At 38.7% G+C, this 25,621-nt stretch overlaps 1 protein-coding gene across 5 annotated transcripts in view; it reads right to left on the minus strand.

Moving 5' to 3' along the window:
• Positions 1–25,621, minus strand: part of DCAF6 (DDB1 and CUL4 associated factor 6) — a 73,075-nt gene that overhangs the window by 15,482 nt on the left and 31,972 nt on the right. For 3 of the 5 annotated variants that reach the window (XM_016202365.2, XM_016202363.2, XM_087827965.1), the window contains exons 11-12: positions 14,983–15,042; positions 3,849–3,966 (exon numbers count right to left, since the gene is read on the minus strand). In XM_016202365.2, the coding sequence (XP_016057851.1) occupies positions 3,849–3,966; positions 14,983–15,042 (178 nt within the window). Of the gene's footprint in view, positions 1–3,848; positions 3,967–14,982; positions 15,043–22,129; positions 22,286–25,621 lie in introns of all 5 variants that reach the window. The other 2 variants (XM_016202367.2, XM_016202366.2) reach the window with 2 other exon arrangements.

Raw genomic sequence — 25,621 nt, forward strand, 5'->3', positions numbered from 1 at the left:
TAAGAGTTACGATAACTTAAAAAACATTAATTATAGACAAATAGCAATGACCCAGTAAACAATACAAATTATCATGGAATTTTTGGCCAAGATTTTATTAAAAAAGTTTTTAAGCTAATTGCAAAAGTAAATTTGATGTTTTAAAAAAGGGCATCCATGTATAATATAATATGGAATTTTAGCCTGGCCGGTGTGGCTCAGTGGTTGAGTGTCGAACCAGGAACTAGGAGGTCAAGGTTAGATTCCTGGTCAGGGCATGTGCCCATGTTGCGAGCTCGATCCACGGTGGGATTGATGATGTTTCACTATCACTGATGTTTCTATCTTTCTATACCTCTCCCTTCCTCTCTCTCTAAAGATCAATAAAAACATAATTTTAAAAAAAAGAATGAATATACATCTGGGTATATTTGCAGAGAAAAATGTCAGAAAGGACAAGCAGTGCTGTCATCTCAGTAGCATTATTGCCAGTGATTCTTTCATGCTTTTCTGTAAATTCTGAAATTTTTTCTGCAATATGTATTTCTTTTCAACCAGAAATAGTCACTTAGATAAAGAGAAACTAATGTGATATTCCATTGAGAAAGCTATGATATAGATATAAATAAAATGCTCATGTATAATAGTTATAATTAAAACATCATGGCACTGATGCAGGAATTGAGAGCCATTAGTGGAAAAAACAAAGTAACCAAGTAAATATATTTAGCATATGTTAATAAGGCATTTTAAGTCACAGAGAAATGAAGAGACTGCTCAATAGATGGTACCTGGGACAAAGGAAAAATTAAGCTATCGCTCTACAGCACACTTTACGGTAAAATAAGTTATAGAAGGACTAAACATATAATTTTTTATATAAATTCATAGAAATTAAGAGGGAAACAAGAGAAAGCTTTCCCCCTAATCCTGGGAAGGACAAGGCTTTTCTAAGTGTGAGGTCAGGCTGTAACCACAGAGCAAAACTACCATAAAACTAAAGACACACAACAAACTGGGGGAAATAGCTACAACAAATGAAAGTCAAATGATATTATCCTCACTTACTCCTAATAAGAAACAAATACCTCTTATAAGTCAAGAAGAAAAAGACAAACACCACAGTAGGAAACTGTGCCAAGGATCTGAAAAGCAGTTTGTAAAAGACGACACTTGCAGCTAAGGATTCTTTAGGGCCCATCAGTGTGCTAATAAGTGCTGTGTGCTTTTCCTGCGTGGTCTCACTAAATCCACAGCCACCTCTGAAGTAGGTTCTTTTAAATATGCCCAATGGGTGAGAAAACTGGAGTCCCAAGCTCTTAGTCCGCGGGCTCTACTGCCTCATCTGTCCTCAGAGAAACTAAACAAGGAGCAAGACACTGTTTGGCAGGGATGAAAAAGACTGCATCCTTGCTTGAAATTTTTTATGATGAATATTGAATATTCTCATAATCAGGAAAAAAGCTAATTATGTCTTTGATAAAGAAATAAGAAACTGGTGAATAAGAGAATATAATTCATGGTCAGTTTTTAGAGAAGGAAAAGTGGTGTTCAAAAGAGGGACTAAACATTTTTTTCTAAAAACAGTGCTCAAATGAGATTCTTTGTAAGAAACCAGCCACTCTGTCCAGAATCATGAGAACAGGACAGAAAAGACGATAAATAATAAGGATGATAGCCTTCTGTGACCCTAAACTACATATTGAGAGAAAGGGCCATCAATATCCTGATCTTAAAAGCAGAGGTCAAACACGAGGGCTCATAAAGAAATTATATTGACTTTACCTGCAAATACACATCCAGAAGCCAGTCTCTTCTTCCTACTGCCCCTGCGCCCCTCCTGTCCAAGACCCGCTGCCTCTCACCTCGCTAAGGCCACAGCCTGTTCTCTGGTCACCTGACTCTACCGACAGCCTATGTCTACACAGCAACCAGATAGCCTCTGTCCTTTCAGACGTCCTCCTCACGTACTCAGCTGACCTTCTCTGCCACTGCTCTCTCCTTTGGTCACTCCACTCCAACAACACATTTATGCTTCCATTGGAGATCCGTACACACAGTAGGTCTGCTCCTGCAGAACCTTTATGCTGTCTCTCCCTCTGCTCTTCCCTGAGCTGTGTGCACGGCTCACTCCTTCTTACCCTCCCAATGATGCTGCCCATTTCCTAGGTCTGTCAGTCACCCTCACCTGCTCTATTTTCTTCCAGAGCACTTAGCGCCTTCTAATATATTACACAATTCACTTATTTATTATGTGTATTGTCTGTCTCCTCCACCCAGAAAGTAAGCTCCTATAGAGCAGAGGTCTTTTTTGCCTATTTTTTTTACTGATACACTCCCCGTGTCTACAATAGTCTCTGGATCATAGAAAGTATTCAATAATATTTGAAAATACTACTTAATCAAAGATTTTAATATAAAATACATACACACATAAACACAAATGGAAACCAGTGAATTGGAATACATAAATATTAATATCATCATATATGAGCATATAAATGATTATATATTAATAAACAATATATAACTATTATATATTATTTATGCATATTATATATTATACTAACATATAACATATAATAATTATATTAATATACAATTAAGTATGTTAATATATTAATTACACAGAATATATTGGTTATTAAACAATTAATATAATTACTATATAATATGTAATTATATTAATATATAATTAATTATATATTAAGAAAGATCACATTACTTTTATATTAATTAATATTAATATAGCAATAGTAATACATTTAAATAAAAAACGTTGGAGGCAATCTGAAACAGAAGGCCATGAGACAGTGGGAAAGAATGTAAGAAGCCCACATAGCTTGATTTTTTTTTTTAAAGAGTAAGATTTAATTAGATTTTTTAAAGAGTAAGATTTAATTAGATTAATGGGCAATAAATATCATCAGAAATTAAAGAGAACCTATACAATCATTAAAAAAATATAAAGTTCAACCTTACTAGTAATCAATTAAATAGAAACAAATGTCATTTTAAAATCAAATATACAAGTTAAAAGTAAATGAATATATTGAACACTGGCCTAGAGACAGCAAAATGTGAACTTTCATATGCTGCTAATGGAATGTAATGACACAAGATCCTTTTGAAAATAACCTGGTATATCTCTGGCCTAGATATAGTTCATTTCTGTTAACAGATCTCAAATCAGTAATCTTAAAGGTAGGAAAAAAGCCTGTAAACAAAGATATTCATTATAGTCTCATTTGGTTAAATTAAAAAAAGGTGAAAAAATTCACTGCCCAATTAAAGAGAAATGGTTAAGTGAACTCTGGTACATCTACTTGATGGACTATAAACAGCTAGTAAAATAACATTTATGAAAGCTAAGTAGTGATGTGTATTATAAAGTCAAGTCAAATAAATGCAGGGGAGAATAGAGTATATTCAACGTGATTAAAATTATGTTTTAAAACTTGCAACAAAAATCACACATATATACACACACACACATATATATATCTATCTATCTATACACAGGACCAAGACTGCAAAAAGCTCCAAAATGTTAGGTTTGTTATTTTTACACTAATGGTCTGTAGGTAGGTGATTAATTCTTTTTATCGTTTGCATTTTCTATCAAAAGGAATATCCCAGGACTAGCAACATCAGCATCACCTGGGAAGTTTCTAGAAATGCAAATTCTCGGACCCCTCCTCAAACTGAACTCTGAGTGGGGCCCAGTCTCCGTTTTAACAAACTCTCCAAGTGATTCTGAAGCACACATTAGAGCAAAGCAAGGCATAAAGATGGTGAAGTGCTGCAAATAATATCTAACACAATCCTATAAAATGGCTAAGAACATCTTTACAAAAACATGAACTTACCATTCATCTGTAAAGTTCAGTTTTATTGTGCTTGTAGTGGTTCCTTCTGTGCTGTAGTGCAAACTTAAAACTGGTTCACCTGTCCCTGGTTTGGGGCTCAGCTTTTCATTATTGTTATCTGAAAATTGTGTTTAAAACATTTGAAAAAGTCTCTGAAACCAATAAAAATATGACATTTCCCAAAATTTATAAAACTTAAATTAGGTTGTCCTCGTCATAATTCTCACATCTGTTATTGGTTCTCACTTCAAGTCCAAAGGCAAGTGTTACAGAAACACTCTTATATTATATTCCAAAGCGGAACTGCATCCTGTTCTAGCTTGGTGTACACGACTCCCTTGGATTCAGATGGAAATCAAACACATTTGGGAACCACATTTCATCATTAGGGAATCAAAAAACATTAACATGCACGGACATACGTTATAAACTGGTACTTTTATTTAATGGAAATGCTCACGATTTTCTACTTCAGTTGCTATAGCATCAAAAATAACTATTATGGGCTCCTTCAGAAACACTGAGAGGATGCATAGACATAATCTGAGGGAAGGGGGAGAAAATTTACGGTGCTTTGTAATTTTCTAAAACTCTCTGTTATACGATCATATGTTTTGGTATATTTCATCTCCTTCTCCTGGCTAATTTGCAAGGAATTTGATCACTAAATTATAAAAATGGGAATTCCCCCTTAAGAATCTATAGGTGATTTCCACGACATACCTCTATTTCAACGAATAAAATCTTTATAAAATGGCAAATAAAATCAAGAAACCCTACAAATTGATATAGACCACTTCAAAGCCACCCTCCCCAAGAGTTCATGGATATCAAGGGCAAAATTAAATAGAACTTTAAACTTTTTTCTTTTTATGATGAATAGCAACTTGAGGGAGCATTAAAATACATAGGGAATACAAATTGCTATGTTAATCAAACATGTAATGTTTCTGCCAGTGCCTGCAGAAAGAAAACTCTTCTGTGACATAATTGTTTTTTAATACCAATTCCAGGAGTGATATAATAGTACTAAAAATAAGCTGTGTCTTGAAAGATGACAACAACAATTAACAACTTAACAAAACCCAAACTACTTGGGCTCTGTGGTCCTGAGGTCCACTTCACAGTAAAGGACTTGCGTCTTTTCACATTCTGCTGAAAGACACTGGCACACTTATTAAAAGAGGGTCTCAGAGAACTTCTGGCTAGTTTTCATTGTGAGACAGGACAATTCACAAGACTTCTAAACAGAACTTCAGAGGAATGAAAGGGATTCTCTCCAAGAGAGAAGTCAGGCTGATAACAACACTATCTTTACTTTTGTCTCATGAGAAATCCTCTCCAATAACATCAATTACTATTTGAAAATATACATGTGAATAAATTCTAAAGCTAGTCTCCCGAATGGTAAAATCACTGCCTGTACTACATGTGCTACAGCTTATGTCCTTGACATAAACAGCTGCTGGAAATAAATTAATCCCTTACAACTTTCAAAGATTCGTTATCACACTGTTTGAGAGGAGATATTTTGCCAAATGGCATTCTGATAAAATAATTAACAGATCAGATCTTTAGCTTACATAAAATTATCAAGAATGGGACTTTTAAAACATCTGTCCTGTCCTTGGCCATCTTTGAAAATTTTGCTGTTTGTTAGTCGCCTGTCACACACAGTTTTCCTTTACCCTTCAGTTCTATTGCTGAAATTTTTGTTCCACCGCTGCCAAAGTCATGGTCATCTTTAGACATCTGGAATTGGCGAGGAGAGCAAAAGACTGGTGTTCAGGGAAACCAAGAGGCAGAACGGGGGCTGGTTCTTTCAATATCTCACATTTTAAAAAGTGCTTTGCTGTTTATTTTCATTTTAAAGTAAAGAAGGGATTAAAAAACCCCAGCAGATGTGAGAGGACTGCAGGACTGAATTTCCTAGACCCACCCTGGGTATGGCAGTGGGAGATACGAGAAGCCTTATGAAATAAATGCCACATCAAACCTTTCCTTTAGAAGAAAATTAAAGATGGTTTTAGATACCCACATTCTATGACTACAGGAAAATAGTAAAAAAAGAGCTGTCAAGAGGTCAGAATGCTGTAGAAAATATCTTATTTAAATAGACAGGACCCCACCATCACCCAAAAGCAAGAAGCTCATGGTCATGCTAATTAAAATCTTCTTCCTTATGGCATCTACTACAGTTACCCTGCACTCTCCCATGAATATAACCTACGTAATGTCAATCACAGTAGTATTCATTTCATTTATAAAATGACTACAGTTGACAGAATTTGCTCACTTAAGTTGTTAGGAACTCACCAGCCTTGTGTAAAATTGTCCTCTTACTATCTAGTAGAATGTATCTCCCTAGAGACTGCACATAAACAGGGTGTCTCTGGACAAAACACTATGCAGAGCAAAACCCAGTTTTCTCAAGCAAGCTATGAGTGGGTCTCTCCGAGGCCCAGGGCCCACTCCCTCGCCTGTTCCATTCTGCTCTGCCCAGTTTAATGCTCCTTGGCTTGATCATAACAGTCCATCAGGTTGAGTTTTTTCAGAAATAGATTCCTGGCTTACTAGTGAATTCACTCACAATTTGTTTCTGATAAAATACAAATGTCTAAGGAAACTCTACTTTAAAGAACAAAAAAGCTAAATTTGTTTTATTTCTACTGTATTTGAAAAAAATATTTGTATCCATTTTAGTTTTCCCTAATTTGCTCTATTTGTTAGAGGCTGGATCAGTACATTCTAAAAACGTTATTACTGAAAGCCTTGCTTACATAATGCAGATATATAATACTGCTAAACAGGTAGAGATTTTAATTTAAGAGCCATAAGGTTAGAGCTTCACCTCAACACACAAACAACTCTATAGAAGGCACCATCACAACAGTACTAAACGTACTGAGCACTACCACGGCCCTGGAGAGTGATGTATTCTTCTCTCAACCTCTGTGGCACCTGTCACCATCTCCGCTTTCCAGATGATGAAACTACCGAGCTGCTTCTCCATTTACCTAGGTTTCCTGTGATATGAAGTTCCTGCTTACTAAACCGACTTGGAAATAACTTGACTACAAAGTAGAAAATAAGAGTGCTTGCATAAACATTTTGATTAAGAATGATCAACTGTTACTGCTGTTATCCTCAGAAAGGATGTATAATCCATTGACTTGGCAACATTACTGCAACTGATCAAAGTTCTGGCAGCCACAGACTCTGGTGTCAGAGCACTGGACAGCTGTGCGGTATCTTCTTCCAGGGCACTAAGACATCCTGGGAGAATAAAATTAACTGCAGTGCAGTGGAGGGAACTCACTTTAACTTGTCCGACACTGCTAAGTCTTCAGCCAGCCGTTCTAGATTGCTTAGTGACTAGTTACAGAAAACAGCTGATGACGTTAGGAGCTCAGTGTGTTCTCCATCAAGGCGAATGACACCTAACTGAAGCACATGCTTCAGAGGCACAGTAATAAGAACATAAAAATCAAGACAACAGATTGTCCTGGGAAAGGCTTAATTTTGGGGGGTTAGAAACGAATAGTCAATAACATAAGATTCTTGACAAATTTAAAAGATCCCTTCCAGAAATGGTACAAGCACCCTTTTGTGAGGTAAGTGCATTGGCTCAGAAAGAAATTTCAATATGGGCTGGAATGTAATTTGAAAGAAACTTCTTTTAACTTTGTTTAATTCGGTATCTTCCAAGCCTTTCACAGAACCACAAATTAACTTTTTTTGGTAATGCATGTTTCCAAACCATTTAATCTGTGCATTTCCACTATGAAATTATATTCATTTGTGGTTCTAAAAAACATGCTCAAAGACATACCAAAAAAATTAAGTGTGCTAACAGCAGTACAAAATGTTATCTTAGCAACTATGTTTGTATATCCTATTCACTCTATATCCTAAATATTTCTTGAATCTTTTCACCTCTCTCTTACCTGACTTCTACCATCAGGTCAGAATCTCTATTACCAGGAGAGTCTCCAAGAGACTAAGGGAGTTAGTCTCTAGACAATTCTTCCTACTGTGTGGAACAAACCAGACCAGGCCACACTCCCTGATACACATCCCCCACTAGCTTCCTGATGTTCGTAATATAAAATCCAAAACCTGAAAATGTCCAAAAGCTCCTTCTCCACCTAAGCCCTCCCCCTCTCGATGTCATGACAAGCTCCAACCACACTGGACTTCTAGTCGTCCAAATGTGACTATCGCAGGCCCATGCCCATGTGTCTGTGTTCCCCTTCACCTGACTCAGCCCAACCCTCTTTCACGTCTCAGCTGCTATGTCTCATCTTCGGGGATGCTTTACTTGGCCCCCTACTGGAAGAGAGAAGACTCTCTCTTGTATGTTCCCCACTGAACTCTGTTATTTCTTCTTTATGACACTCATCACACTGACATTTGTCCACCACACGTCTTCACTGTTAGCTGAGGCAAAGCACAGTAATAATGACCACAGACGCCGAGCTGAGCTGCCTGGGTCTGAATCCCATTCCTAACCCTCAGGCGCACTTACGGGGTACGCCTCAGGCACACTTAGACTAGTGTCTTAACCACTCCGTGCTTCAGTGTCCTCATTCGGAAAACGGGGACAAAAGCCCCCACTGCGTGAAGCGCCGTGAGGATTAGGTAAAACCACACAGAACTGCTCACAGTAACACTTGGCACAGAGAAAACGCAACGTAAGGCTCTATGTTGTTGCTATTGTTACGGTTAATGGACTCTCCTGTTAATAAAGTGTCATTATTGATCAACTCTATGTTCTAAGCACAGGGAACATGAGCTTCACTCGCTCGTGCATCCTAGAGCTGAGCTCAGTCCTTGCCACAAGCAGACAGGCATTTAAGTGTCAGCTGAATTAGTGAAAGAGACATTTACAAACATGGCCCACCACCTACTGCACTTGTCTTTACATATTTCTTGGCATCTTGGTTTCTTTTCCAGTAAGATCAAGGTGATATTAGCATCCACCTCATTAAAGAGGACAAATGCGATAATGCATGTAAAATTATTAACACAGCCAGTCGCATACTAAAAACTCAAAAAATGTCAGTTGTATTTATCAGAGACAATTCTGAGTTAGAAAACAACTTAACTGCAGATATAGATATTGATTTGGCTGGCAGGAGACTTGAGCAATGAGCATGTGCAGTGAAAATTAAATAGGGTTTAGCTCCCAAAAGAATACAGGTCTCCCTGCTCTTTCAAAGTTCACGTTATGCCAGTTCATTTGACAAAAGGCCTACATTAGTACCTGTTTTCGCTAACTAAAAGAAATCCAAAGAGGGTGTCTGCCTTTATGAAAAGGGCCTTCATCCTTTGTTTTTCGTGAGCTGTTATAGAGGCAGCGTGCACCTGGGCTGCGTGTGGCCCCACCGGGCTCCGCCCCGGGACCCAGCCTCAGGAACTATACTGGACATCTCGGCACCAAGCCACCAGAGCTCCACACTGTGCCTGCAGGCATCTGGGCTTTATCTCCATTGATTTGTGCTTCCCTGCTTTTATGGTATGTTGGCATTATTTTAGGTTTTATGTGCCATCTGGTATGATTTGGTTCGGAAAAGCTACAAAACTTTCCCATATTAATTAATGGTAATTGCTTCTTCGCTTTATGCCACCTCGGCTTACAAAAGGTTTCACAGGAACCACTACTTTCAGAAAGTTGGGAGACCCACGTATCTCTTACTGATAACCAGACCAAAAGCTGGGGAAAAGCGGATGAGTTACTTCATTCTGGGCACCTAAGTGATGATCAGTTCTGAGGAACATAGAAAATGTAGAATGAAGTCTGATTTCACTATTTTTTCCTCTACAATTTAAAATACAGCATTTACAGATAAATTCCAGTGTGATGAACACTGAAGTTATATTTCCTATTAACACGGCAGGCTTCAATCATTAGATATTTATTTAATAAAAATTAGAATTGTCCAAGTGAATTTAATGGCCATTTAAAATATTATTTGATGCAATCTTGTGACGACAATATTGTTAAACTAAAATTTCCATTTGGTGACAGTGTTTAACCTGAAGGGAATGCACACTCAATGCATGACAGGCCCAATTTTCCCATTTCCCAGTCTACCCACTGAAACTAGTAAATCTGTTTCACTGGTTTCTGATCATCCACTCTCTCTCTAAGTAAACATTTAACAACATCGAAAGAAGTCTGCTTGTATAAAATAGTACCTAGGGGAGTTAACATTTATATTTCTAAAGCCTGTAAGTCAGCATTCGTATCTCTTAAATCTAGAATAGAAAGTGGGTGTCTGCCTATAGGCTTAAATTCCAAATTTAATAGCGTTACCAACTTCCGACCTGTGCTGGTGACAGTCACCGTAATGAATACAAGGCAACCTGTTTTAGTCCCGGCCGAAACATAAAACTCAGGCAAACATTTTCTCATGCCCCCTCAAAAGGTAAGTGTGAAGACCACAGGTTTCTTTTGCTGTTGTTGTTTTAACAGAACAAGGAGAAATTGCTTTTCAGAGAGAGTGGGAAGGGGAGGGAGGGAGAGGGAGAGGGGAGAGGGGAGAGGGGAGAGGGGAGAGGGGAGAGGGGGGAGGGGGGAGGGGGGAGGGGGGAGGGGGGGGGAGGGGGGAGGGGGGAGGGGGGAGGGGGGAGGGGGGAGGGGGGAGGGGGGAGGGGGGAGGGGGGAGGGGGGAGGGGGAGGGGGAGGGGGAGGGAGAGGGAGAGGGAGAGGGAGAGGGAGAGGGAGAGGGAGAGGGAGAGGGAGAGGGAGAGGGAGAGAGTGAGAGACATCGATTGGTTGCCTCCCGCACGCACCCGACCAGGGCTGGGGATCGAGCCTGCTCCTGAGGTATGTGCCCCTGGCTAGAATCAAACCCAGGGCCCTTCAGTTCACAGGCTGACTATACACTGAGCCAAACCGGCCAGGGCGAATTTGTTAGTTTTAATAACATAAGTGGGCAAGAGAAATGTATGTCAGAAGAGGACTTTTCCCCCCACGCATAAGAGAGATGTGAGTAAAAAGAAAAACCAGAACTACTCATGAAGGCACACTGCTCAAAAGAAACAAACACGCAGCTATTATGCTACCAAATGGATTTTTAAGGAGCTCAGAAGGGCTCCCAGTGTGTACACACAGCCCCAACTCTGGAGAATATGGGAAAGTATTTTACAACAGGATTAAAACAATATGCATGCTACACACTTATTTTCCTACCATTTTGTTTCTTAAAATGTATTTTGATAAAAGAAAATAAGAACTATGGAGACAGTATGACTCTCAATATTTAGGCTAAATATAGTTTTGTTTGTCAAATGTTGTACTTTCGTTAAAACTTCAAGATAAATAAGCAGAAACACTGGTTGCAAACAACCAGTTCAATAACGTGTACATAATTACTCAAAAATATTTTTTCCAGTGAAGTAAGCCACTAAAATTAAAAAATTTTTATTAGTAACATTTTTATCCTTGGTAATCACCCCAAATAAATATATTTACTATGGGAAATTAAACTAAAACATGCAAAAGCACCTGGGCTGAATTAGTATCTCTTTAAAAGTATGGAAATCTAAAATATGCTTCAACAACCATTAGCTAGAGGTATATTCAGAAAGAAAACTTATTAAATCTCCAGCTTGTTCCATTCTACAGGGTGAAACGAAGACCAAGAGTCTCGACAAGGTTCGGACTTGAAGTAACAGCCTATCTGGGGACGTCAGCTGTCCCCACATCTGTAGCCTCTTCTACAATTCTTTCTTCTTCTGTAAGCATGTTCAGCTCTGAAACTACAACACCCCCTCCCAAATATTACCTTTCCTCTATCTTTTCATTCCTAATTGAGCTTATTGAAAGGGTCACCTACAGACCAATGTCTCCACTTTTTAAAAAAATCTTTCTCCTCAAACCACTGCTAAGGGCTCCGTGCCACCACTTCATTGGAACTGCGACGCCAAAGTGGTTGACAACCGGCCAGCTGCCAGCCTTCTCGTCCCCGACGCCGTGCTTCCCGTGGCACCGAGCAGAGCCTCTCGGCTGCTCTCCGGCTTTGGACACACATCCTCTCTGCCTCCCGTCTCTCTAATCCCTCCGACCTGCCTCTCAGCCAGACTCTTCCTCTGCCTGCTCCTGTGTGCAGACTCCTCTTCACTCACCCTCACTTCCTCAGCAATCTCAACTGCTATCTGTAAACTGGTAATTCCTAGTTTTTATCTCCTCCTCAGACCTCTCTGGTGACGTCCAGAATCACATATCCCTCCAACTGTCTGAGATGCTCCATGTGGGCATCCAAAGCTACTTCAAACTCAACATATCAAGGAAATCATGTGTCCCTTTCCCTTGTAACTAGCTGCTCCTCCTGCAACATCTTGGCTGATGCGATCACTATCACCCTATGAGACACCTGGGTATCATCCCCTCATTCCTTTTAACTAAATCAGTCTCAAAGTATCTTAAATATTTAAGAAATCTGTCCATTCTCCTCATTTCCCACCACTACAGCCTCAGACTGGACCCCTCACCGCCTCTCACCTGGGCTGGTGCAAAGCCTCTCGGTCTTGCTGTTGTCAATTTTACTCCCTTCTAATCAGTCATTTAGAATGCCACCAAAACCATCTTTCTAGTACATAAATCTGGTCATATTTCTCCCAAGCTGAAATAATTTCTATAGTATCCCACTGCTTAAAGAATTAATTCATTTATTCACTCATCCAACAAACACTCACTGTTAATGTATAACAGATGAGGTGTTAGGCACTGGATGTATTACAAATAAAACAACATTTACAGAACATGCAGAAAGATGAGCATTAAACAAACAATCCCTAAAGTGTGTGATTACAAATGTTGACATTTGGAACAAAGAAAAATAGGTGGAAAGGAAAGATAAAAGAGGAGAACGGAACAGTCCTGTCAGCTCTCAGAAAGTGATATCTAAGTGAGATTTGATAAATGGCTGAAGGGAAAGCATTTTTGGTAGAGGGAATAGCAAAAAGAAGGAATCTGAGAGGGAAAGAGGCTTAGTCAGTGTGTTAGGAGAACTGAAAGTAGGCCTATTTGGCAAGAGCTTAGCAGGTGGGGAAGAGTAACCTGAGAGAGGGCTGGGGAGACAGGGGCCAGGTCATGTAGGGGATGTGTAAGGACTCAGATTGCTTTGAAGGGCAAAGGAACACAATTACAAAGTCTAAGGCAGATGAATGTGATTAGATTTACTTTTTCAAAAGTCCACTCTGGCTATTGGTAGAGAACAGACTGTAGCCTGAGTAGACATAAGGAAACCCATTAAGAGGTTACTGCATTAGTCCAGGTGAGAAAGATGGTGGTGGTGGGGAATTTAACTCTTACAGCAAAAGTTATCTGTAGGTAGTATAAGCCTGAAATGTGGGAGTCCCAGTACTTCAAAGGATGTGAAAAGGCTTGTAAAAGCTCAGGGTTTAGTTACTGGCTCTACTGTCCATCATTAGCACATTTCTGCTCAGGGGACTTTACTAGAAAGTTGCACTAATGGTGGTCTACCATGGTATAGCTTCTGCCAGACCTAATCAATATCTGACCTTTTATACAACACCTCTACTTGTATGACATATCACAGCCAGCTGGTGTGGCTCAGTGGTTGAGCACGGACCCATGAGCCAGGAGGTCAGGGTTCACTTCCTGGTCAGGGCACATGCACAGGTTGTAGGCTCAATCCTCAGTAGGAGGCATGCAGGAGGCAGCTGATTGATGATTCTGTCTCATCATTGATGTTTCTCTCTCTCCCTCTCCCTCTCCCTTCTTCTCTTTGAAATCAATAAAAACCCAGGGTTTTTTTGTTTGTTTTTTAAAAAAAGACATGGCCCAAACCCCCCAAAACCTCTTGATTTCTGCCTCCAAACCAGTCTACCCGAGTAAATGGCATCGTCACTGATGCCAAAAACCTGGGCGCTGTCCTTTGTCTCTTTCCATCATATCCGATATCATACACAAACTAAGTACCAACTTAAATTGAATATAATATTTAATATAATTCCATGTAAATTATTCTATGTGATTATAGACTATGAATCTGGCTACAAAACTATCTGGTAGTAACATCCTCTTTACATTCGCATATCCTTACAAAAAAATTATCTGATTAGAGAGCAGTTTTAAACAGTAGTACAATATATACATAATGCTGCTATAATTTTTACCCTAAAGTAAGTATTCTTCACTGTTAATATCACTGCAATGAATGTATAAAGCATGCTCAGTTTCTTAGTTCTCAAATTCATTTATCAATTCATTCATTCATTCTCAAGAACAGAAAAACCTATAGCATAAAACCTACTTGTATAAACAATAATTTAAGATTCGAAGTACAGGAATTTTCTAACTTGCTTTAAAATTAGTTTTCTGAATATTTCCCCAAGAAGATAATTAAAATTAGATTTCACACCAAATACATTCTTCAGCAATATTTCATTTCCCCAATACTGTTTAAGAGTGAGTCATCTTACATTGAGCCAACTAAAGTTTATGGCTTTAGTGCTCAGTTATTTATGTAACTTTGTGAAAACACATTTGCAACATCTATCTCATCAGGCTCTGCTCCAGGCTCTAAGACTAACTCTGGACCTCTCCTGCTTCCAAAGTGCAAGTGGGAGGTAGGAGCCCTTCACCCTCTGACTGTGGCTTTGGAGCCCCATGACTGTAATTCAGAACTGTATTCCTTATGGTAAAGCTTCCCGGAGCTTACCCACTGGAAAAGTGAGACATAAAACCAAGATCATGACTACAGCAATGTAAAAATATAGAGTATTACCATGTTCAAATAATCTTTTCTAAAGTACCCACTAGGTAATATGCTAACCTCACATCCACAGTTTTCCACAATTTTATGATAGATACCTACAAGAAAAGAAATGGATATAGTTTATATCCATTACAGTATTGGTACAGGAAGAGAATTCAAATTTAGCATAGAGGGCCAAAGGTAGAAATTAACTTAGCTTACACAGAATGGAACTGTATAGGTCAAGAAGGCCTTTTGCACAATACCACTTAGGGCGATTTAGCCAACAAATACTGACTCTTAGACCGTAATGGAAATGAAACACTGGAAAAGGAGAGAGCTTGGCCTATGCACTGCAATAGAACTATGGATGGCGGGCATAGCGCATCTCCTGTTGCACGCACCCTGTTGCTCGTCAAGTGACATGGATCCGAGCTGTTTGTTAACCACAGAAGAAGGAGAATCTGAAACAAAAATGAGATTTCCACTTAAAAGTAGGCAGCAGACAACTGCACAGCAAGGTCATGATCATCTCTAAGCTTAAGAAACAAATATACAAGGTGGGGACAGAAGTAAGGACTGCGGTGTGTTTCCCAAGCAGTGAGTAAGCAGGGCGTGTGCTTAGGATATGTTATTCCAGGCAAGCAGGTAGCAACTTTGAGAAGGAGCTGAGAAAGTGTCCTACTTCCATGCATATACCTTTAATCAAATTCACTCAGTGCAGGCACAAGGGGCAAGGAAGATAAAACAAACAGGTAACTCCTCCACTCAACAGAAGACTCCTTGCCCTTCTCAGCGCCCCCCGCCCTAGCTCCTTAGGGTGAGCTGGTGCTGGATTGGAGGATTCAAGCATGAAATGAGGTGCTCACTACACTTTGCTAGATGTTGTTTGTTATACTGAGCTGAAAAGGGAGCTCAGGTGAAGATGTTACACAAAGAAAATGTCTATGAAAGAATTGTTCAATGAGGTCATTACTGCTACAGAAACAGGTAACTTTAAAACTCTATGATGTGCTGTGCATAGTACATCTGTACTCTGTGAAGCTGGGTTTCTTTAGGTGCCTGGTGGGGAGAGAGGCACGAAGGCTTAATGGTCTGGGCTTCATGCTGATGTCCACCTTAGCTCCAAACAGAACATCTTTTTTTTCCCTTTAATACACTGAGTTTCTATGTAAGAATTTGCTTTACAAATGGGGTCTACTGTTTGAAAACACTGGTACAGAGGGAAGGCAGCATGATACAATGGGAAGAGCAGTCCTCTGGAGTCAGTCATGTTTTATTCTATCTCTGGTTCTGGTAACAATGAGCTCTGTCACAGAACAGTCAAACATTTCTAGGCCTACACTTTTCCTTTCCTCCTGGCCCTCCTGGGGAGCTGGTAACCTGAGCAAGGCACTGGGGAATGGTGGGAGGTGGCTACTATTCCTGGCTGGGTCGCAGTGTCCCAGAGGAGCTACAGGAAAAGGGAAAATGTAGATAATAAGCATTGCTCTCCTCTAAATGTAGGAACGTTTCCCAGTTTTTAATATCCTACACTCTACTTCTTAGCAAGTGTTGTTAATAAAACAAAGACCTAGCATTGTGGCTGATCACCAGTTTCCATTCACAATGGCATCTGATGCCCCCAAAAGTAGATATTTTGCGTTAAGAGTGTCCTTAACTCTATAGCTAAGAGTTTTCCAATATATCCTGGATTCTCAGCAATTTTATATCACTTGACTATTTGTACATTTAAAAGTCTGAATCTTGCTACTGGGACCACTTGTATCAACTTTAAACTGTCCCCTTTTGATATAGCCAGTTTGCTCATAGATTTCTGTATTGCTAGATTTTGATAGAGTGTTACCATCATTTGAATAATAGCTTTATTTATCCTCACTTATCACTTCTTCATCAGAACATTCTGTTCAACAAATCTACCACACACAAAAGGAAGTAGGAATGACAGTATTTCAATCAGTTCCCTCACTATCCAAGCTTTCCTTTCCTTTACAAGACTTCTCATTTCTCCAGTGCAGAGTTGCATACAACAATCTTATGTTGTTTTCAAAAACAGATAAGTTAATTTTTACAGAAAAACAAAATTATATTCTTTAAAGAAAAACAACAAAAATGAGAGTCAGGGTGAAATAAATATGGAAAATCCTCCCAGAAAGTCTCCTGTGAAATATTTTCCATCCCTTTGGATTTATTATACACTTTTTGTGCTCTCATTTAATGATGAGAAGCCCTACAAAATCTCCAAGCAACCTTTTTACAAATCTTTAATTTTTCCATAAACTTATAGAACGTACAAATCTTATGAAGTGTGTCTTATTTAATTATTAAAATTTAGGAAGAAATACATCTCTAAAAAAATAAAACAACCCTTGATAAAGGATTTAGAATGCTGTCACCTCCACAAAATTGTATATTTTAAACTCTTAAAGGATATAAAATATGAACACAGTTTATGTTAAGACAGAAAGATACTATTAAACTGAAAGGGTCCTTTTGGTCTCTCAGTCTGCCACCGATATTGTGTATATTTGGGGAAGTTTGTTGTTTGCCCATCTTGAAGATCAGCGTTTAATAAGAAATCCTTCTTGACCACTGCTTCCCTTCTATTTCTAATCCTGGTGCCCTGCAGCTGTTTTTGGAAGGATTATTTGCCTGTCCTGCAAACATTTGAAGTGACATCTTTTTATACCACTAGGTATTCATAAATACCATACCCATGACTTCTTACAGAAATATTTCTAAAAATTAACTCAATAACCATTAGAAACTAATATTAAAAAAATACACTTATTAGCTCAATGCTGCTTGCTTCAGTTTGCATACTCTACTCCATCTCTCTGTGAGATGGAAGGAACCTTTTGGAAGGAACCATCACAAAATAAAAATCTGACCATATGGTGCAGCAGTAATTTATTACAAAGTATAATATGGCCTGTCAGTTTATTGGAAGTGTCTAGAATTATATTACTATTTTTAAAGTCAAGATAAACTTTAAGCAAAAGCTCATTCAATAATAGCTCAAGGTGTCTCATGCCAATTACTGTATGTTTCTGAAAAGTTTGTGCTTTGGTCTTGAGAATGTTCTTTAGCCCTTTGATGTCAGAATTTTCTCAACTGTAGAAAAAAATAATGAATTAAGTCTGACAGGTAAACAAGGACTCTTCAGCCAGCCAGACTCCCTGGGTCCAAATCTGGCTTTTCTCCTCAGTCATACTGTAACTCTGGGCAAGTTATTTAACTCCTCTAAGCCTCAGTTTCCCCATCTGTAAAATGGACATGATCATGATAGCTACCACATACTGTTCTTGGGAAGATTTAATGAGATAATCCACATAAACTACTTAGGTAGCTCACAGGAAAGGGTTAATTCATAGTATTATCACTTGCCTGTTTTTCAGAAACATGGTATTGAATGAAAAAATGACAAAAAGCTGTTTTGAAAACTGTGGAGCATATTTCTATCTTTAAAGTTCTAGGAGAATCATCACCGCTTTGCTCGGACTCTGTCGTTCAAGGTTGTTAAGGAGCGCTTGCAGAGCAAGCTCAACATCATATTGAATTTACTACAGCCTATGCTATAAGCACTAAAACGTGGATGGAGAGTACTTGAGAAGCGCCGAGCGTGACTGTGATCACGGACCCTGGGGATCTGGTGTTGGAAAGGGCCTGCTTGCCCAAGATTGGGTAAGTGCTGATTTTTTCCAATATGGCTCAGTTTTGAAAAGCCCTTTTTAGAAAATAATCACCAATGTTCTATACCCTTTGGGGGTATAAAAATTACTTTTTTCCAATCAGCAAAACCGTGCCATAAAGTGAAAAAACAGTTCCTACCTGACCCTCTCTAGGCTGGCTCCCTGCTCCAGTGGGGCTCTGTGGTGGTCGGGCCAGTACCAGCAGACTCCACAGGGTGCTGTCACTCTGAGCAGGAGCCAGCAACCCATGACTTCAGGGGACCTGAAATGGAAAAAAAGAGCTGGGTTTAAAATCAGCCATATGCCTAAGGCCTCTGCCATAGCTGTTTGTGGCATTTGTCTGAGAAATACACATATAGCTCGTTCAAAACTCCGGATGATATCATCCTTACAGGGCCCTGATATGAGCATGTTTGAGGTAGTAAGTGAAACGTACTATGACCAGGATAGTACATTATTATGTATAGTGCTCTTCTTAGGAGTATAAAATCTTTTTTATATTATCTAACCCATCCTTATGCCATCTCTGTAAATTATGGCAGGGCATACTATCTAAATATATCAATAACTGGGAAACTGAGGCATAAAGCAGCCAAATGACCTGCCCAAGGTCACACAGTCATGGGGCCAGGAACGAGATCTCAGCCAAAGCTAATACCCAGATGGTAATCTGATGAAGGCAAATTCATCTCTTTATGATTAAAAAAAAAAAAAAAATCAGTGAAAGGCTAGAAATGAGTAGTCGTATATTTCCTAAAAGCCTAGAAAAAAATGCTGTTTTTTAAAAAAAATGAAATAAAGTAAAAATATTTTAAAGTAATATATCCTGACTGAAACATAAAATGTATGGAAATTAACCATGAAGAATTATCATTTACAGGCATCAAGTTCTTTAAGAGCAGTAGTTAGTTTCAAAATTCGCTTCAGGGAGCAGCAGTGTTTTGGGGGAGGCATGAGGGGCACGTAGTTGGGTGGTCCTTCTTCATCTCCCTTTATGCTGAAATCACAACAGTGTCATTTTTTATATATTTTGTATTAAAAATACATAAGAGACTGATACAAGAGTTCACAGTTGAAAAGAAAAAAAAATGAAAGGGGAAAACCACTGTCTAAATATCTTTTAACATCTACCTTCCAGAGCTCATTTGAAGGTACCTCGTTTTAAACAGCAATTTGAAATTGAAAGTGACACCATTTGGTGCCTTGGAATGATGTTTTTAGTCTTCAATCACCAAGAAACACTGGCAACTAAACAGGTATATTCTATCTGGGATTATTGTTAACTAGCATCTGGTCCCATCCCATTCAATTGTAGATTATTTCTACCAAATGATTTAATCGCACTCTCCTACAGAAATTAGGTGCTGTAGATTCATCTTACACTTAGCCTTTCACAAAAGATTCTCATCAGTCCTATATTTTGAAAAGAGAATAAAATGTTTGCTAGATAATGTAATAATTCAGAAATTCTACAGTTGTGAAAATTGCTTGGTTTCCGAGTCACATTAATGTCTCCTTTGAGTATTTTATAAGATTTAAATAAGTGAGAAGACAATAGAAATAATCATTTACTGACAGTATTATCACTTACTGGTACTCTAAAGATATCAAGGTATAATGAGAAAATAGTTTTTATAAATGAGAACCGCACATTCTTCTATTGTTAAGGTTAAAATCTAGAATGTTAATTTTGATACTTTCTCTACTGATAGATGACTTTAGTATAACATCTAGCATGAAAGAACTACTTAATGTCCGTAACACACATACACAAAATTGTATTTAATCACTAAATATAACAAAACATTTTAATAATTGTTTTTCAAATAAAACCCATCTCCCTGTTCAATTTCATTCCTACTCATTTCTATAAATTGTGTGTTCTATAATGAAGATTTCTGTATTTTCCTCCCTCATATCCAGAATTTACTAACTGGACAAAATATATACATTTTATTAGTTATCCTTTGGAACAAACTGACAACCCATTGTTTAATGGTTCTTTTAATTACCAAACAGTATTCCTGTGACATGTGGAAGAAGCACTGCTGAGTGAGCCCAGTGCACGTGCAGAGCAGACGAATGCTGTCAAAAGCATGAGATAGATGAAGACTCCACCTCTAGGTGAGAGGAGCAGCACACCTGGAGTGACAACACTAAGGGCCTCTGATACTGTGCAAGTGGGCAGCACTCGGGGCCCAAGTACGTTATTTAATAATAAAGAAGAGATAACATGCTTCTTAACTTCAAAACTGGCAAGGTGTCTACTCAGCTTCAACTTCTTAAAGATTACCACAAATATACTGGTTACTAAACTAGGTATTATTTACTAAAAATGACAGAGTTGGAAAAATAGCATCTAACTTCACAGAGACTATATGATCACCCTAAAGTTTTCAGGTTCTAAAAAGAACTACTTCAATTCAAATTGCTTTCCTACTAATGTAGACAGCTTTGTTTTATACTCAGTCATTTAAGTTTCAGTATTTTAAAACTATTTTTATATATAAGGGGCATTTTATCTTCTTTCTTATTGGTTTCTACATTGCCTATTTTTTTACTTCTGAAAAAATTTAGCTAAAGTTTTACATATAGCACAAAGTCACAGCAAATGTCTTAATTAAATGCCATGATTGTAATCTAATCAAACTTTTTGTTAGTTTCAAGTACAGGAAAAGATTTCTCCATAGTAAAAAAATAAATTAAAAAAAATCAGAGACATCTTTGCTTGACTGCATTAAAAATCAGGCCCACAATTTTTCCAAACATCACACCTGTATTACAGTTATTTAAACCTGTTTTATTCCACCACGGTATTATATAATGTGCTTTTGTTATCAGAGCACTTACCAGAACAGATAAACAGACAGACTAGAGGCTGTCCAGTTCTACCAATAGACAAATTAACTCCAAGTAATTAAATCAGAGTTCTCAAAGTAATTAATGCCCAAACTCACCACTCCTTAGGGGAGTAAAGCAAAATATAATGATCTCATTAGTATGAGAACGCAGACACACTCTAGTTCCTAAGCAGAGATTTATAGAACCTAGGTACCTGTGATCCATCTAGAAAGAGTTGACAAACTGTTTTATGCTCTATCTTTCATCAATTCTTTCAACAAATGCTTATTGAGCACCAAAAGCTTTCTGGCCATAAAAGAACTGGGCTGTTAAAATACTCCAAGAAAAAGAGCAAGGTACAGATAATTACTGTCTTAGAGTTTTAGAGCATCAGAATAAGAACATAAGACTATGGAGCACGTTTTGCTGTCCTACAGATCAGAAAGTTGATTATGTGTAGAAGAGATAAATAAGTAAGCAGATATTGAAAATGTTCAAATAATTACAGAAGACGAGTGAGTTAGTGTGCTAGTATGACCAAACAACACTATAATTCTAAAATCTAGCATGACTACATCTATATAGGAATAGGAATACTGGTTAACTTTTAAAGCAAAAAAAAAAAAAAAAAAAAAGAGGAGGAGCAGCTAGGAGCCATAAGCAAAGATATTGTTTACAGGTACAGGAAATTTCAATAGAAACATCAATGCAGGCTCACAATTCACTACATAATTATTAGAAAGTAGTTCATTGACTATAAAAGTAAAAAACATTAGCCCCTCTCCAAATATAAATAAAAACAATGGATTATTTTATATTCCCTTCTGGCAAATGCTGCCGCCAGCGTGTCCCTCTAGCTACCAGATGGGACGACCACCACCCGAGGCAAGTGGAAGGGCAGCTGCAAGCGCGCCAGCTGCCTGGGGAGAGAGAGGGCAGCCCCTCACTAGCAGTAGCAGCGTTAGACACCGACGCCGCTGCTCGCGGACACTGTACACTGTACACTGTAGTTAATAACCTGCGGCGGGAGGCTCTCGGGAGGGGCCCTCGGGGGAAGCCTGGCCGGAAGTGGGGGGCGCGGCCAGCTCCTGCTGCCTCTGCTGCTCAGCCTTCTTAAGCCTCAGTTGTTGCAGCCGCTTACGGAGCAAAGCTATCTCAGGCCCCCTCAAGAATTCTGACACAGACAGGAAAAGAAAGGTGAAAGGATAGTAATAAAATAGAAAATAGCAAGAATCCGATTATACATTTGATTACACACAAGAGTAGGATATAAATTAAACATGTATTGTAGACGAATACTAAAAACAAATTACTCATAAAAAAGAAATCACTGGTCATTAAGAGATAAAGTATACACTCTTACACACCAAATGCTTCTGTGTAACTTGATGAATTAGACACATATAGTTCTCTAAGAATATCTAATTAAACAGAATGAAAATAAAGTTCTCCATAAAGAAAACATTTAAAAACAAACATTCCTTTCCTCACTCATCACTAATTTCATTTCTTTTTACACCAAAATACTGAGAAATGAAAAACTGTAAAGTATCAGTTATGTAATCTATACACAAACATTATAATTTTATTCAAATATTAATTAAAATTCAATTAAAATAATGAAAGTTAAACATTTGGAAACAGTTCTTGGAATGCATTAGTAGAGAGTCTTTAAAAACTGAAAGTTCTGTGTTTTTCAGCTAAAATCTTTTTTATGTTAGAACCGTCATTTGCTTTTGCTTTTTTTAATGCTCATATATATTTACATAATCTTTAACATTTTGTTAAGCTTTCTCTGAAGCCGTGGTCATAGATAAAAAGGAGAACAGTACACAAAATTCTGAGGAGGCACTTGCTGAGTGCGTGCTGTGCGTGAAGCACTGCTTCAGGCTGCTAAGATAAATGAAATAGTGACCAAGATCACATAGGCCCTATTCATGTGGAGTTTATGTTCTCAGAGGAAAAAGTATGTAGCGCATATGTACGTGTCTGTTTGTATCAAGTGGGTAATGCGGTAATTGGGCAGGATAAGGGGTGGGGGACAGACAGTGGGAGGGTTGGTTTGTGTGTGGTCACGAGGGAGGACTTCTCTCACAAGACAGTTTTTGAACAAAGACCCCAAGGACTCACTGTGTGGAGGAAGAGCGTTCCTGGTGGAAGGGACAGCAAGTACAAATGCTCAGAGGTGAGCACACTGGGATGTGGGATTACCTTGCCAACGGAAGCACAGCTTGCTGATGGGATGGATGTAGAGGGACCTCAGCGTTTTTGGCATAAGTAACAGGAAAAAGAGAGCTGCCATTTATGGCAACAAAGAACAAACAAGAAGTAGTATTAGAAGACCTGACAGATATCCAAGTGCAGAAACTGAGCAGGGACTGAATACGATAGTCTAGACTTCAGCAGTATATCTGGATGTCACTGGTGATGGTATTGTGAGCCACCCACAGAGTAAGTGATAATAGTGGAGAAGTATATGAACTCAACTCTAGGTCACTAGTGTTTAAGAGGAGGAGTAAGCCAGAAGCCCGCAAGGAGCACGGAGAGCTAAGTGAGGGACTTCTGTAGGCTGAGTGATGGGATGTGTCAAGTAGTTGAAGTAAGTAGTTGTGTCAAATGCTGCGATATAATGAAAAAGATCCTGAGACCTTCCCATGGATTTTTCACCTTGGAAGTCACTGTTGACCTTGAGATGTTTCAGTAAAATCTCCTACAACAGGTTCGAGACAAAGGGAAGGTAATAATGTAGAATCCAAGGAACGTCTACTCCAAGTCTTTCCACTGACTGGGAACAGAGAAATCTGAATGGTTTGGTTAGTCTGGGAACTAATGCCTGTGTTTGCATGCTGGTGGCCACTGCTGGGTCCGGAGAAGAAGGAAGGTGATCCGTGGAAAGAAGTGGCAAATGCAGGAAGGGTGCCCGAGTCTAGTGAAGGGGACGGCTGCACGGGTAAGAGGGGACTGGTACTGGCCAGGTGCATAACGCTGCACTCACCAGAACCCTTTAAAGGAACACGGAGCGCAAAGGTAAGAGTTGAGTTGTAAATGTGATGGTGGGAGCACACACAATTTCTGTGCCAAACAGCTTTCAGCCTCTTGCACACACATTTGTAAGGCTGCAAACACTGGTTTATTACTTCAGAAATCCATCATGCCAGATACTAACCTCCCATTACCACGTCACCTATGTATAAAGAGTTTTACTCAATTAACCAATTGGCAGCTAAGATTTCACAAGCAATTCAAGTACCATCACAGTCTCTCATGGCTAGTTCTTCCTGGAAAATTCTCCAGTACTAAAGAGGATAGTATTCATTGAGAAATGAACCGTGTGCTCAACGGCATAGTGCCTTCCTTTTAGGTACACATTTACACCTTATTTACTGTTAGCATAACAACAATGCTTGTCACAATATAAAATAGAGCATCATTATGTAACCATAAAGTCTATCTTTTTATACTTCTCATGAAATTACCATAAAGAGAGAGATTATATCTATGTCAAATTTTGCTCAGAAAACAGAAAAATCACCAAAAAAGTCCACCCAATCTCATGGTTGTTTCCAAGCCTCTCTTGCACTGCCAAATGTTTTGTAGGAATACAGGAGTCTCCATCCTAGACCACCAGGTAACACAGCAAATGAACAGCAGCTCTAGGTGTGAGCAGTGATGGTCTCTAACCTGGAAAACCAAGACAGAGTCAATGCTTCCAGTGCTCTAGAAAGAAGAATCTGTTTGTCTGCTTTTAAGGCTGGTTTGTACAGTGGCTCTTTTCCTCCTTGGGTTAAAAAAAAGTGAGCCTAGGAAAAAAAGCCAACACACAGCTAACTAGGGAAAACAAATATTGAATTAAAAATTTCAACTACACATACCACACTAAACAAATAGTTCTGCTAGTGGGTCTGACATATTAAAAGCAGGTAAAATATACACATATTACATCCTTTCAAAAATGCACACACAAACATATATAACTTATAATGAGAATAAATGTTCAGAGAATTAGCTTTGCTAAAATAGAAAGTGAATACAATGAATACCTTTGGGTTGAATTTAAAAAAACATAAACAAAAAACCCTCAACACTGTGTCAGGAAATGCTAATGGAAATTTGTACTTCCATCTGAAACTACTAACTCGATTCTTGTGTTCTTCCCAAAGACTCCAGGCTAGCCTCCCTAATGCCACAATTCGCACTGAGACAGGAGAACAAAAGCCCACTTGGTTCTAACCTCAAGGTCTTTGGTCCCAGATGCTGGGCTATTTTTATATTTGACTCACTAGTACTTTATCTGCCTGCTCTCAATCTGTGTATTGTCCAGGTGATGTTTGTGCATTCTTTCTCCTAGAGCTGGTCACTCCTTTACTTAAGGCTTCCAAGTTCCTTTAGTCTCTTCTTTAGTTTCCCTAAAGTGGCTGTTAACGTAACATTTCCACTTGTTTCTAATCTATAAATGGCCTTACCTAGTCTGAGTAGACCCTGATCCCCTTTAAGGAAACTGAAATCTGGA

The sequence above is a fragment of the Miniopterus natalensis genome, chromosome 19, assembly GCF_054644295.1.
Source record: "Miniopterus natalensis isolate mMinNat1 chromosome 19, mMinNat1.hap1, whole genome shotgun sequence".
In the NCBI taxonomy this organism is placed as follows: domain Eukaryota; kingdom Metazoa; phylum Chordata; class Mammalia; order Chiroptera; family Miniopteridae; genus Miniopterus; species Miniopterus natalensis.